The sequence below is a fragment of the Lepidochelys kempii genome, chromosome 13 (assembly GCF_965140285.1).
Source record: "Lepidochelys kempii isolate rLepKem1 chromosome 13, rLepKem1.hap1, whole genome shotgun sequence".
Classification (NCBI taxonomy): Eukaryota; Metazoa; Chordata; order Testudines; family Cheloniidae; genus Lepidochelys; species Lepidochelys kempii.
In genome coordinates this window covers 35,813,175-35,826,618 of record NC_136392.1, presented here as the reverse complement: position 1 = coordinate 35,826,618, position 13,444 = coordinate 35,813,175, and the positions used below count along the sequence as shown (strand labels likewise).

The 13,444-nt window shown below is 44.6% G+C and overlaps 2 protein-coding genes across 2 annotated transcripts; one reads left to right on the top strand and one right to left on the bottom strand.

The window, feature by feature from the left end:
• Positions 1-928: 928 nt before the first annotated feature.
• LOC140897251 (olfactory receptor 11A1) lies at positions 929-1,912 on the bottom strand. The gene has a single exon (XM_073309636.1). The coding sequence runs from the start codon at positions 1,910-1,912 to the stop codon at positions 929-931; it is 984 nt and encodes a 327-aa protein (XP_073165737.1).
• Positions 1,913-6,333: 4,421 nt separating this feature from the next.
• On the top strand, positions 6,334-7,266 carry LOC140897250 (olfactory receptor 10A7). The gene has a single exon (XM_073309635.2). It carries the CDS (start codon positions 6,334-6,336, stop codon positions 7,264-7,266), a length of 933 nt encoding a protein of 310 aa, XP_073165736.2.
• The last annotated feature ends 6,178 nt before the right edge of the window (positions 7,267-13,444 follow it).

Sequence of the window (13,444 nt, the reverse complement as noted above, 5' to 3'; positions counted from 1 at the left end):
AGAAGATCCAAGTATTATGGTGGAGCTGGTTGTGATGCCATAGTTATGATGGTGGTATGGATTTCATTTTGGCAGAGGAAAGAATAATGGAGATCTGCCATTCCTGTGTTAATTAAAAATAAACAAATGTGTAAAATAAATTTGGAAGAATGCAGGAATGTTTGGTTTGTTGGTTTCATCATTTGAAGTTTAGGGATGTTCCTAATAAAAGTTCTAACAATTGCTGCATCATAAGATTCCAATGGGGCATTAGGCTCGTAATTTGCTTAGCTGTTTTTAAAAAACCTGCCAGGTGCCTATCTGCATCCTTAGGTGCCTAACTACCTTTGAAAGTCTGGATCACAATTCTTATTAGTGTTCATGGGGAACAAGTCTCCTAACTCCCTTAGGCTCATTTGAAATCCCAGCCAGCATGCTTCTGGATCAGGATAAGTCACACCTAGTGATGTTGTGGAAGGGCTCAGTGTCTGAATAAATGGTGTGGACAGCCTTGCTGATGAAGTTCACCACTTCTCCTCCCACCTCATCCATCAACCAGTTCATTCTTCAGACTTAAGCCAGTTGCCAAGTGACCCCAGAAAAGAAATGTCCAGAGACAGGTGGCAACATCACCACATCCAATTTAATTAACAAAAACAACTATCTAATGGTTCCACTTATTTGCAGTTGATGCAACTCACATTTTGGATACTTACTACAGTAACTTTACGACCTTCTCAGAAGTCATGAAAACCTCTAACCAAATCTACTAGGTCAAACACAGTATGTACCAGTTTCCTTGTCCCCAACTTTAATTGATTCCATACACATATTTATCTGACCAGTACAGCTATACTTTTATTATGTTACACCCGCTTTGAAAAACTTACAGTAAAGGACTCTGAAAACAGACCAGACAGATTCTGGTCCAGTGACTGAATGTCATACATCATACACTCCATTTCACGTCACCCTCCATAAATGAGCTCATGAAAGCCACAGCGTTCCTGACAGCTTTTCTCAGGGCCTCCATGACTTCTTTGTTTCTCAGGCTGTAGGTGAGGGGGTTGGCCAGGGGAGTCAGGACGGTGTAGAAGACAGAGAATACTTTGTTAAGCTCTCGCAGCATCTTGGTTTTTGGTAAAATATACACAATGATTAGCATGCCATAGAAAGTAGTAACCACAATAAGGTGAGAGGAACAGGTGGAAAAGGCCTTTTGCCTTCCAGTGCTAGAAGGGATTCTCAGGATGGCAGTTATGATACAAACGTAGGATGTCAGGGTTAATAGAAATGGTGGTAAAGTGAATAGGAAGGAGCCCAAGAAGGTCACAAGTTCCATCTGATGGGTGACACTACAGGAGAGTTTTATCACTGGAGTGAGATCACAAAAGAAATGGTCCATTTCATTGGGGCCACAAAAAGTTAATTGTGACATTAAAAATATTATTATGGTAACAATCAAAAATGCACTTAGCCAAGACCCAGCTGCTAGGTGGAGGCAGAACCTGTCATTCATATGGGTTGAATAATGCAGTGGTTTACATATCGCTAAATACCGATCATAAGACATTGAAGCTAGCAGGTAACATTCTGTACCTACTAGAGAACCAAAGAAATATAATTGTACCAGGCAGCCTCTAACAGAAATGGTTCTGTCCCCTGTCAGGAGACTGGCCAGCATCCTGGGCAGGATGGTGGAGGTGTAGCAGGTCTCCAAGCAGGACAAGTTCCCCAGGAAGAAGTACATGGGGGTGTGAAGGTGCTGATTAGCCACAACTAGCACAATGACGAGGATGTTCCCAGCCAAGGTCACAATGTAGATCACTAGAAACAACAGGAAGAGAAGGATCTGCAATGCAGGAAGATCCCCAAATCCCAGGAGGATGAATTCTGTGATGGCCGTTTGGTTTCTCCACTCTGTGTTTGCCATTGTCATATCTAGGGAACACAAACAAATGCAAAAATTCAACTTGAAGAGAATAAATGTAAACCACATCTTCTTTTAAGTTCCTGAAATATTCAAAACTCATCATTCCCTGCTAATTACCTTTCCAGCAATTGGATCAAAACCCCAGACCATGGCTTCTTTGCCTGGTATCTCTCATTTTGGAACAAATCATGCATATTCTGCCATCCAAACTACACCAGTAAAAGATCAAATAATGGCTCAGGCTACCCAACTTAGAGGTGGTTGGGAAATTGCTCTTTTTTTTCCTCTGGAAAAAAAGGATGAAAAAAAATGTTTTCATCTACAATTTTTGCTCATTGTTTTCAGTGTTTGGGGTTTTGGTTCTTCAAAAGGAAAAAAACCCCAGAAAATTTAGCAGAATATGGAAATTTTCACAAAATATTCCATTTCATTTATAAGACCATTTTGCTTCAAAAGATGCACCTCAGTGAAAAAATTTTCACTAGCAGTATCATTGAATATCAGGGTTGGAAAGGACCTTAGGAGGTCATCTAGTCCAACCCCTTGCTCAAAGCAGGACCAATCCCCAATTTTTGCCTCAGACTGCTGCCTCAAGGATTGAACTCACAACACTGGGTTTAGCAGGCTAATGCTCAAACCACTGAGTTATCCATCCCCCCTCAGTGTTTAGAGACCTAAGTAGAAGAACCAAAACCCCAAACACTGAAACATAACAGTTCAGATTGTTTGATCACCTTCTGTCATGCACTAAATATAGGAGCAGAAAAATGCTTCCCTTCAGTGAAGAGCCCACTGCTGAGGATGTTCATTATTTGATATTTTGGGGTGACTCCCTTATTGCTCTTTAGCGGGTTTTCACTCTTGTAGGTGCTGTGATATGATTGTGACTGGTGTGGGATAGAACAGAATTACCTGAATAGAAGTGACAAGGATAACACCAACATCTGTGTAATGCCATTGTCAGGGATCTAGTCCCGCTCCCCACGAGGGACACGTCTCAGAACGTTGTCAGGGGTTACAAATGCTGAATCACATATGCTCTTAGCTTTCTGGTGCTGGGCTGAGTGTAGGCACTGTCCCTGGCTTTGGGACTCCAGGTGCAGACCTTTTGTCTGACACCCCTCTCGCCAGTGAGGTCCCCAGATCCCGTTGCCCAGGCTCTGAAACTAGCACCAGCTCCTCAGGCCTCCCAAGCAGCTTTTGTGCATTCTGTGCCTCAAAAGGTATGAGCCCTCTGTTTTGCAGCGAGAGCCAGCAGATGCACAGACAGATTTTGTTCAGGATTCTAAAACCCCATTGCTCTTTACTTAACAGCACGAGAGATACACAGAGTTACACAAAATATTCAACACACCCATCCACATTTCCCTGCCTCAGCTTTCTCCCCACTCTGGAGAGTTCTCTGGGCTTGGGAGACACCCTTTGGGTGTACAGGATCCTCTGCTGGCAGCTCATGACTTCTCTACCCCAGCCAGCCTTCTCTGACTTGGCTAGTCTGCAACTAAACAGGACCCCCCCCACTACAAAAGTTTTTCTCTCTCTTCTCCTCTCCTACTCAAAGCTTCGTCTTCCTGTCTTAGCAAGTGTCTTCAATGTATATGTTCCCCTACCAAAACCTGGTTCCTTTGTTCTGCTCCCAGTGTTTTTCCCAAATCCTCCATCACTAGTCCCTCCCCCACCCCCCGCAACAATCTGGAGGAAGTAGCTTCTCCAAGCACAGCCCACTTCCTCAGCATACCAATTGTTGAGTCAGAGTTCAGCCATCAGGGTTAACTGCCCTCCATTGCCTGGTAGGTACATCCTTCAGCCCGTGTCAGCAAGTGGTGGAGTCCACATCCACATAGAGGCATTCCTGGATACATCCATGTTATAGCAACTTCATAGCATCAAACAGAATTCATAAATTGCACAGATAAATTCCCCAAGTCATCACAGCCATAAATCACGACAGTATCACAGTGAATGCAAATTTGGCCATATAAATATCTGTTTGTTTTGGAAATCCAGCTACATTTCACTTTCAGATGAGAAACTATTTCAAGCTGATACTGTATTGCACACAGATGCATTTTCTTTTATTGGTGGGTGCCGCAGGAATTAATTTGGGGAAGTTCCAAAGGCCTGTGTTTTGTAGGAGGTCAGACTAGATGTTCACCATGGCCCTCTCTGGCCTTGGAATCTATGAATGGTTGTATTTTTATTTCATGATCTATTTCTACCATTTCAAATAGGAAGAGGGGGACAAGATTGCTTTACCTTTAAGACTGATCTGCATGATCTTGAATCTCTGATATAACCTCTTCAGTCAGCATTTTGGAGAGCTGGATGCAGGTTGCACTCTCGACCATCAGTCACCATCTTTTTCACTTGTCTTTATTCTCTCAGCAATGGTCCCGATGGCCTGCTTGGTTTCCCGTGCCTTGTATGTAGTACTAAAAAGCTTGTGTTTCTTTTGCTTCATTATTTATCCTTCATGTGAGAAGAAGGCATCTCCCTTGGCACTTCGGCTGGTAGGTGCTTGAAATAAGCCAAAGGGGAAAAGCTAATCATATCTATACTCTCTAGACAGTATTAGCAGAGGTAGGAATGGAGTCAACTTCTAAACTCAAAAGGGAAAATTAAGGAGTGAGAAGAACTTCTAACTCAAAGGATGTCTTTGTTTTTATTAGGTAGATGAGATGACAGCTCAGGTAACTTTGAAGCAATAACTCACCAGACCATGAAGATATGTTTAGTGGTGTGATCAGACATATTTTCTGACCATGCGTTGATTTCCGGGTAAATATTTCCAGTCTTTCCTTAGAGATTTGCTTTCTTCTCTCCTTTATGCTTCCTTGGGCCAGGATGCACACTTGGCCATCGCTTGGTATCGTGACCTTTTACTCTGACTGACTCCTCATAGAATTGATGTTATATTTTTCATTGTTAATTTCTTCCTCCAAAGATAGCAGACCTTTCCCTCCATCACATCATTGGATGTACAACCTCTCTACATCTTCCTTGATATTCATAATTGTATGCAGAACCATGGTTTTATATTGTTATTGTTGTTATTATTGTTAATAATAGTAATAATAATAACAATAATAATGTAATTATTATTGAGTGCATTAGTGCAGGGGACTGGGCTAGATGATCTCTCAAGGTCCCTTCAAGTCCTATGATTCTATTTTCTGTGACCTAATTTACTTATCTTTAACACTTGGGATTGGCCATACTGCCAAAATCAAATATAAAGCAGCAGCAGATCCTATCCAAAGACAAACACACAAAGACACAGTCACATACACACAGAAAGAAACACAACCAAACACACACACGGATTGCCAACCCCAGTCATTCAAAAATCATGAGTCAGGCCCCCAAAATCTCATAAGGTTGGTTGAAAATCATAAGATACACAAAAACCAAACAGAACTTTTGGGGGTCGGGGGTGCTTTTTATTTGCATTCTTGTTTCTGAACCTTTCAGTGCATAGAATCATAGAATCATAGAAGATTAGGGTTGGAAGAGACCTCAGGAGGTCCTCTAGTCCAATCCCCTGTTCAAAGCAGGACAAACCCCAACTAAATCATCCCAGCCAGGGCTTTGTCAAGCCAGGCCTTAAAGACCTCTAAGGATGGAGATTCCACCACTCCACCTTTCTGTTGATGAAGTGACAGACTTTATATGAGCTTGTCTAGAAGGAGAGAGCTGGGCTGTACAAGACGCATGTTTCTGGGGGGAAGTCAGGGACCGGGAATTTGCTGGCGTTCTGCAGTGTAATTCAAGAGTGGCTGGTTATAGCACTCGTACAATATAGCTGGGAGTGATTTACATGCTGGAGATTGTGTGTGAACAGATTAGGTGTGGTGGCTTTCACAGTGAAGCAGTGTAAAAGGCACCCCAGACTGGAGAATGGAGGGGACACAGTTGTTCAACAGTCCAGATTGTACCCTGGGGAATGTCAAGGTAGCAAATATGTATACTGAATTTAGAATTTGGGATTGTAAAAATTGTCTAAGGCAGTTGGGTGCTCATATTCCACTGTGAGGAGATAGGACACCAAAGAAGATGAAAAAATTCTGATGGCACCAGCCAGGTGTGTGGATAAACAGAGAACCTGCTTGAACTCTCATAAGAGGAGATGGGTTACCAGAATTAAAATGAATTTGTATAGTGGGAATTTCAGACATTCAGACTGCTGGGAGCAAAATACATGGTTGGTTAAAATGTCAAGATACCGGAAAGTTCACCTTTCTGATCTGGGGTCTTGATCCACCTGTTGGGAAAGTAAATAGCCCAGCAGTTGAGTAAAGAACCCAGATCCCAGAAGAGAGGTGAGGATTTTGGTATTTCTGGGTTTAAATAAAAGATACTTGGCCAAAATTTAAAAGTATCTCCTTAAATTTAAATGGCTGAATTTATTTTCTTTCCCCTAGATGCAATCAGTGGCAAACACTGAGTGGGGAAATCAATCGATAATCACAGAATTCATCTTCCTGGGATTTGAGAATATTCAGGATCTGAAGGTTCTTCTCTTCCTGGTATTTCTAGTGATCTACATTGTGACCATGACCGGGAACATGCTCATCATTGCTCTAGTTATGGCTGATCAGCACCTTCACACCCCCATGTACTTCTTCCTGGGGAACTTGGCCTGCTTGGAGAACTGCTACACCTCCACCATCCTGCCCAGGCTGCTGGCCAGTCTCCTGACGGGGGACAGAACCATCTCTTTCATGGGCTGTGTTACACAAATGTATTTTTTTGGTTCTTTGGCAGCTGCAGAATGTTACCTCCTCGCAGCAATGTCTGATGATCAGTATCTGGCAATATGTAAACCACTGCATTATGCAACCTTTATGACAGCCAGGTTCTTCCTTCAGCTCACAGCTGGGTCTTGGATAAGTGCATTTCTGGCTATTAGCATAATAGTATCGTTCATGTCACAGTTAACTTTCTGTGGCCCCAATGAAATTGACCATTTCTTTTGTGAGCTCACCCCAGTGATAAAACTCTCCTGCTGTGACACAATCGTGGTGCAATTTGTAGCATTCCTATTTGCCTCCATTTTCACTCTGCCCTCATTTCTATTAACCATTATCTCCTATGTTCTTATTATAGCCACCATCCTGAGACTCTCTTCCATCTCTGGAAAGCAAAAGGCATTTTCCACCTGCTCCTCTCACCTCGTAGCTGTTACAGTTTTTTACCAGACACTAATGATTGTCTATGTGTTACCAAAAAACAACACACTCAGAGATTTAAACAAATTGTTTTCTGTCTTCTACACTGTCTTAACTCCTATGGTCAATCCCCTTATATATAGCCTGAGGGTATGTCTACACTATGAAATTAGGTCGAATTTATAAAAGTTGTTTTATTAGAAATCGTTTTTATATAGTCGATTGTGTGTGTCCCCACACAAAATGCTCTAACTGCATTAAGTGCATTAACTCGGCGGAGTACTTCCACAGTACCGAGGCTAGTGTCGATTTCCAGAGCATTGCACTGTGGGTAGCTATCCCACAGTTCCCGCAGTCTCTGCCACCCATTGGAATTCTGAGTTGAGATCCCAATGCCTAATGGGGCAAAAACATTGTCACGGGTGGTTCTGGGTACATGTCATCAAGCCCTCTCTCCCTCCCTCTGTGAAAGCAACGGCAGACAATCGTTTCATGCCTTTTTTCCTGAGTTACCTGTGCAGACGCCATACCACGGCAAGCATGGAGCCCACTCAGCTCGTACGTCTCCTGGGTGCTGGCAGACATGGTACTGCATTGCTACACAGCAGCAACCTATTGCCTTGTGGCAGCAGATGGTACAATAGGCCTGATAACCATCGTCATCATGTCTGAGGTGCTCCTGGTCAGTCAGGAGCGCCTGGGCAGACATGGGCGCAAGGACTAAAATAGGAGTGACTCGACCAGGTCATTCTCTTTAGTCCTCCCAGCAGTCCTGTTGTACCATCTTATGGCAAGCAGGCAGGAGATGAAGATGGCTAGCAGTCCTACTGCACCGTCTGCTGCCAGCCAAAGATGTAAAAGATAGATGGAGTGGATCAAAACAAGAAATACACCAGATTTGTTTTGTATTCATTTGCTCCCCCTCCCTCTCTCCGTGAAATCTATGGCTGACAATCATTTCAGTGAGGTCTGTCAGGGGCACCTTGAAAAGTTTAACAGAGATTCAGTCCTGTGTGAAATATCAGGGGGAGGGATAGCTCAGTGCATTGAGCATTGGGTTGCGCATTGTCCTGCTAAACCCAGGGTTTTGAGTTCAATCCTTGAGAGGGCCATTCTGTGTGACAGTTGTTTTTGTTTCTCCTTGATGTAAAGCCACCCCCTTTGTTGATTTTAATTCCCTGTAAGCCAACCCTGTAAACCATGTTGTCAGTCACCCCGCCCTCCTTCAGAGCAAAGGCAGACAATCATCCCGCACCTTTTTTCTGTGCAGACACCGTACCACGGCAAGCATGGAGCCCGCTCAGATCACTTTGGCAATTAGGAGCACATTAAACACCACGTGCATTATCCAGCAGTATATGCAGCACCAGAAACTGGCAAAGGGAAACCAGGCAAGTGGGCGACGTCAGCGCGGAGACGAGAGTGACGAGGACATGGACACAGACTTCTCTCAAAGCACAGGCCCTGGCGATGTGGGCATCATGGTGCTAATGGGGCAGGTTCATATGGTGGAACGCCGATTCTGGGCCCAGGAAACAAGCACAGACTAGTGGAACAGCATCGTGTTGCAGGTCTGGAACGATTCCCAGCGGCTGCGAAACTTTCGCATGCGATTTGCTTTCCCCTGCCCTGAGGGGCAAGAATACCAAGATGAGAGCAGCCCTCACAGGTGAGAAGCGAGTGGCAATAGCCCTGTCAAGGTTCCTTCCCCACTCTGAACTCTAGGGTACAGATGTGGGGACCTGCATGAAAACCTCCTAAGCTTACTTTTACCAGCTTAGGTTAAAACTTCCCCAAGGTACAAATTAATTTTACCCTTTGTCCTTGGATTTCCACTGCCACCACCAAACTTTATCTTGGTTTACTAGGAAACGTAGTTTGGACACATCTTTCCCCCCAAAATCCTCCCAAACCTTGCACCCACTTCCTGGGGAAGGTTTGGTAAAAATCCTCACCAATTTGCATAGGTGACTACAGACCCAAACCCTTGGATCTTAGAACAATGAAAAAGCATTCAGTTTTCTTACAAGAAGACTTTTAATAGAAGTAGAAAAGGAATCACCTCTGTAAAATCAGGATGGCAGATACCTTACAGGGTAATTAGATTAAAAACATAGAGAATCCCTCCAGGCAAAACCTTAAGTTACAAAAAAGACACACAGACAAGAATAAAGAAAAGGAGTACTTGTGGCACCTTAGAGACTAACCAATTTATTTGAGCATAAGCTTTCGTGAGCTACAGCTGCATCTGATGAAGTGAGCTGTAGCTCACAAAAGCTTATGCTCAAATAAATTGGTTAGTCTCTAAGGTGCCACAAGTACTCCTTTTCTTTTTGCGAATACAGACTAATACGGCTGTTACTCTGAAACAGAGAAGAATAGTCATTCTATTGAGCACAACACTTTTCTCAGCCATTCAAAGAAATCATAATCTAACACATACCTAGCTAGATTACTTACTAAAAGTTCTAAGACTCCATTCCTGTTCTGTCCCCGGCAAAAGCAGCATACAGACAGACACAGACCCTTTGTTTTTGTCCTTCCTCCCAGCTTTTGAAAGTATCTTGTCTCCTCATTGGTCATTTTGGTCAGGTGCCAGCGAGGTTACCTTTAGCTTCTTAACCCTTGACAGGTGAGAGGACTTTTCCTCTGGCCAGGACGGATTTTAAAGGGGTTTACCCTTCCCTTTATATTTATGACAACCTTACAGGGTAATTAGATTCAAAACATAGAGAATCCCTCTAGGCAAAACCTTAAGTTACAAAAAAGACACACAGACAGGAATAGTCATTCTATTCAGCACAGCTATTTTCTCAGCCATTTAAAGAAATCATAATCTAAAACATACCTAGCTAGATTACTTACTAAATTCTACAACTCCATTCCTGTTCTGTCCCCAACAAAAGCATCATACAGACAGACACAGACCCTTTGTTTTTCTCCTTCCTCCCAAATGTTGAAAGTATCTTGTCTCCTCATTGGTCATTTTGGTCAGGTGCCAGCGAGGTTACCTTTAGTTTCTTAACCCTTTACAGGTGAGAGGATTTTTCCTCTGGCCAGGAGGGATTTTAAAGGGGTTTACCCTTCCCTTTATATTTATGACACGCCACCCAAATCTCAGCAACGGTGAAATGCTGGCTGGGATTTCTTCCTGGAGCTCAGGAAAAAACAGAGTTAATAAGACACATGCACCTCTAAATATACTACCAAGTGCAAAAAGACTAACAATATTTTCCACATCTCAAGGATGATTTTAACCAGTTGATTCTGGGAAACTTTCAAGGGACAGTGCATCAGCCACTTTGTTAGAAGCTCCTGAGATGTGTTGGATGTCGAAATCAAAATCTTGGAGAGCTAAAACTCCACCGAAGAAGTTTTTTTGTTATTTCCCATGGCAGTATGAAGCCACTGTAGTGCAGCATGGTCGGTTTGCAGGTGGAAACGCCGTCCCCAAACATATGGGCGTAGCTTTTCCAGAGCGTAGACAACGGTGTAACATTCTTTTTCACTGACTGACCAGTTGCTTTCCCTCTCAGACAGTTTTTTGCTGAGAAACACTACAGGGTGGAATTCTTGATCAGGTCCTTTCTGCATTAAAACTGCTACCACACCATGCTCGGACGCATCTGTGGTTACTAGGAACGGTTTGTCAAAGTCTGGGGCCCTTAGTACAGGGTCAGACATGAGTGTCGCTTTAAGCTGGTTAAAGGCCTTCTGACACTCTTCAGTCCACTGAATGGCATTTGGCTGTTTCTGTTTGGTTAGGTCTGTCAGTGGGGCGGCGATTAGGCTGTATTGCGGTACAAATCGTCTGTAATAATCGACCAAGCCGAAGAAGGATTGAACCTGTTTCTTTGACTTTGGGACAGGCCACTTTTGGATAGCATCCACTTTGGCCTGTAGGGGGCTGTTAGTTCCTTGACCCACCTGGTGTCCAAGGTAAGTCACTCTGTTGAGGCCTATTTGACACTTCTTAGCCTTAACAGTTAGTCCTGCCTCCCTTACGCGCTCAAGGACTTTTTGTAGATGTTCCAGGTGTTCTGCCCAGGAATCCGAAAATATAGCCACATCATCAAGGTAGGCGACTGCATATTCTCCTAATCCTGCTAGGACACCATCTACCAATCTTTGGAAGGTGGCGGGTGCATTTCGCAGCCCGAATGGGAGTACATTAAATTCATACTGCCCGAGATGTGTGGTAAAGGCTGACCTTTCCTTGGCGGATTCATCTAGCGGTACCTGCCAGTACCCCTTGGTTAAGTCCAAGGTAGAGATGAACTGGGCCCATCCCAGTTTCTCTAATAGTTCATCTGTGCATGGCATTGGATAGTTGTCTGGGCGAGTTACAGCATTTAGCTTACGGTAGTCCATGCAAAAACGTATCTCCCCATTTGGTTTGGGAACTAGAACCACTGGAAATACCCATGCACTTCCAGAGGGGTGGATTACACCCATCTGTAACATATCCTGGATCTCCCAGTCTATAGCAGTTTTAGCTTGAGGATACACCCAGTAAGGTTGGACTTTAATTGGGTGAGCATTACCTGTGTCAATGGAGTGGTATGCCCGTTCAGTCAGTCCTGGGGTGGCTGAGAATGTTGGCGCGTAGCTAGTGCACAGCTCCTTGATCTGCTGTCGCTGCATACGCCCAAGGGTCATGGAGAGGTTCATCTCTTCCACACCACCAGCACTTTTCCCTTTGTAGTAGACAGCTTCAGGCCACTCAGCGTCGTCTCCTCCCTGGGCTGTAAACTGACAAACCTTTAATTCTCTGGAATAAAAGAGCTTTAGAGAATTAATATGGTACACCTTAGGCTTTCGGTTGGAGGTGGGGAATGCTAGGAGATAATTAACAGCTCCCAGGCGCTCCTGGACTGTGAATGGCCACCATGCCATTTGTTTGATGGTGGTAAGGAGTGGCAACTAAGTGATTTACCCCATGAGCTTCCCAGAGGTTTTCCATACTTCCTGCCAGGAAATTAGTCCCTGCATCTGTGAGGATGTCGGAGGGCCAACCTACCCTGGCAAAAATGTCTGCTAGTGCCTGACACACACTTTTAGCCCTAGTGTTGCTTAGAGCTACTGCTTCTGGCCATTGGGTGGCAAAATCCATGAAAGTCAGTATGTACTGCTTTCCTCTGGGTGTCTTTTTCGGAAAAGGACCCAGAATATCCACAGCTACTCGCTGAAATGGAACTTAAATGATGGGGAGTGGCTGGAGAGGGGCTTTGACCTGGTCTTGGGGTTTTCCCACTCTTTGGCATACTTCACAAGACCGGACATAGGTAGAAACATCCTTACCCATTCCCTCCCAGTGGAAGGACTTCCCCAAACGGTCTTTGGTTCTGTTCACCCCAGCATGGCCACTAGGATGATTGTGGGCTAAGCTCAAGAGCTTTACCTGGTACTTAGTTGGAACTACCAACTGTCTCTGAGGATGCCAGTCTTCCTGGTCTCCACCAGAAAGAGTTTCCTTGTATAAAAGTCCTCTTTCTACAACAAACCTGGATCAATTAGAAGAGCTGAGAGGTGGTGGGTTGCTCCGTGCCACCGTCCAAGCTCTCTGGAGGCTTTCATCTTCTTCCTGTTTGGTCTGGAACTGTTCACTTGATGCTGGAGACATCAGTTCCTCATTGGATTGTGGACCTATGCTTGGTCCCTCTGGAAGCGATGTAGGGGATAGGGCTGTTTCCATTGACTGTGAACTGCTCTCCACTGGGACACTATGTTGGGGTTCAGGCTCCGGCTGAGCCTCTTGTGTAGGGTTATGGGCTGCTGCTGGTTCAGGTTCGGTGGGTCCCTCTGGTGTTGAGGTTGCAAGTACTGGATTCAGTGCTGGCAATGGGTCTGGTGCTGGTTGTTCTGCTGGTTCCAGTTCTGGGACTGGTTCCATCTGGGTCTCTGGGAGTGGATCCACTACTGCTGTTGCAGACATTGGGCTGGTCCATCATCTGGTCCAGACATTGGCCCTGGTCCATCACCTCTGACCGGGTCCTGATAGAAGTTTCCGGAACAGAGCTAGGTGTCACGGCTTGTTTAGCCCGGCTGTGGGTGACCATTCCCACCCTCTTGGTCCGCTTCACATGATTGGCCAAGTCTTCCCCCAACAGCATGGGGATGAGATAATCATCATAGACTGCAAAAGTCCACGTTCCTGACCAGCCCTGGTACTGGACAGGCAACTTGGCTGTAGGCAAATTGAAGGAGTTGGACTTGAAGGGTTGAATCATCACTTGGATCTCTGGGTTGATTAAACTGGGGTACACTAAGGAAGCATGGATAGCTGACACTTGTGCTTCGGTGTCCCTCCATGCGGTGACCTTCTTCCCGCCCACACTCACAGTTTCCCTCCGCTCCAAGGGTA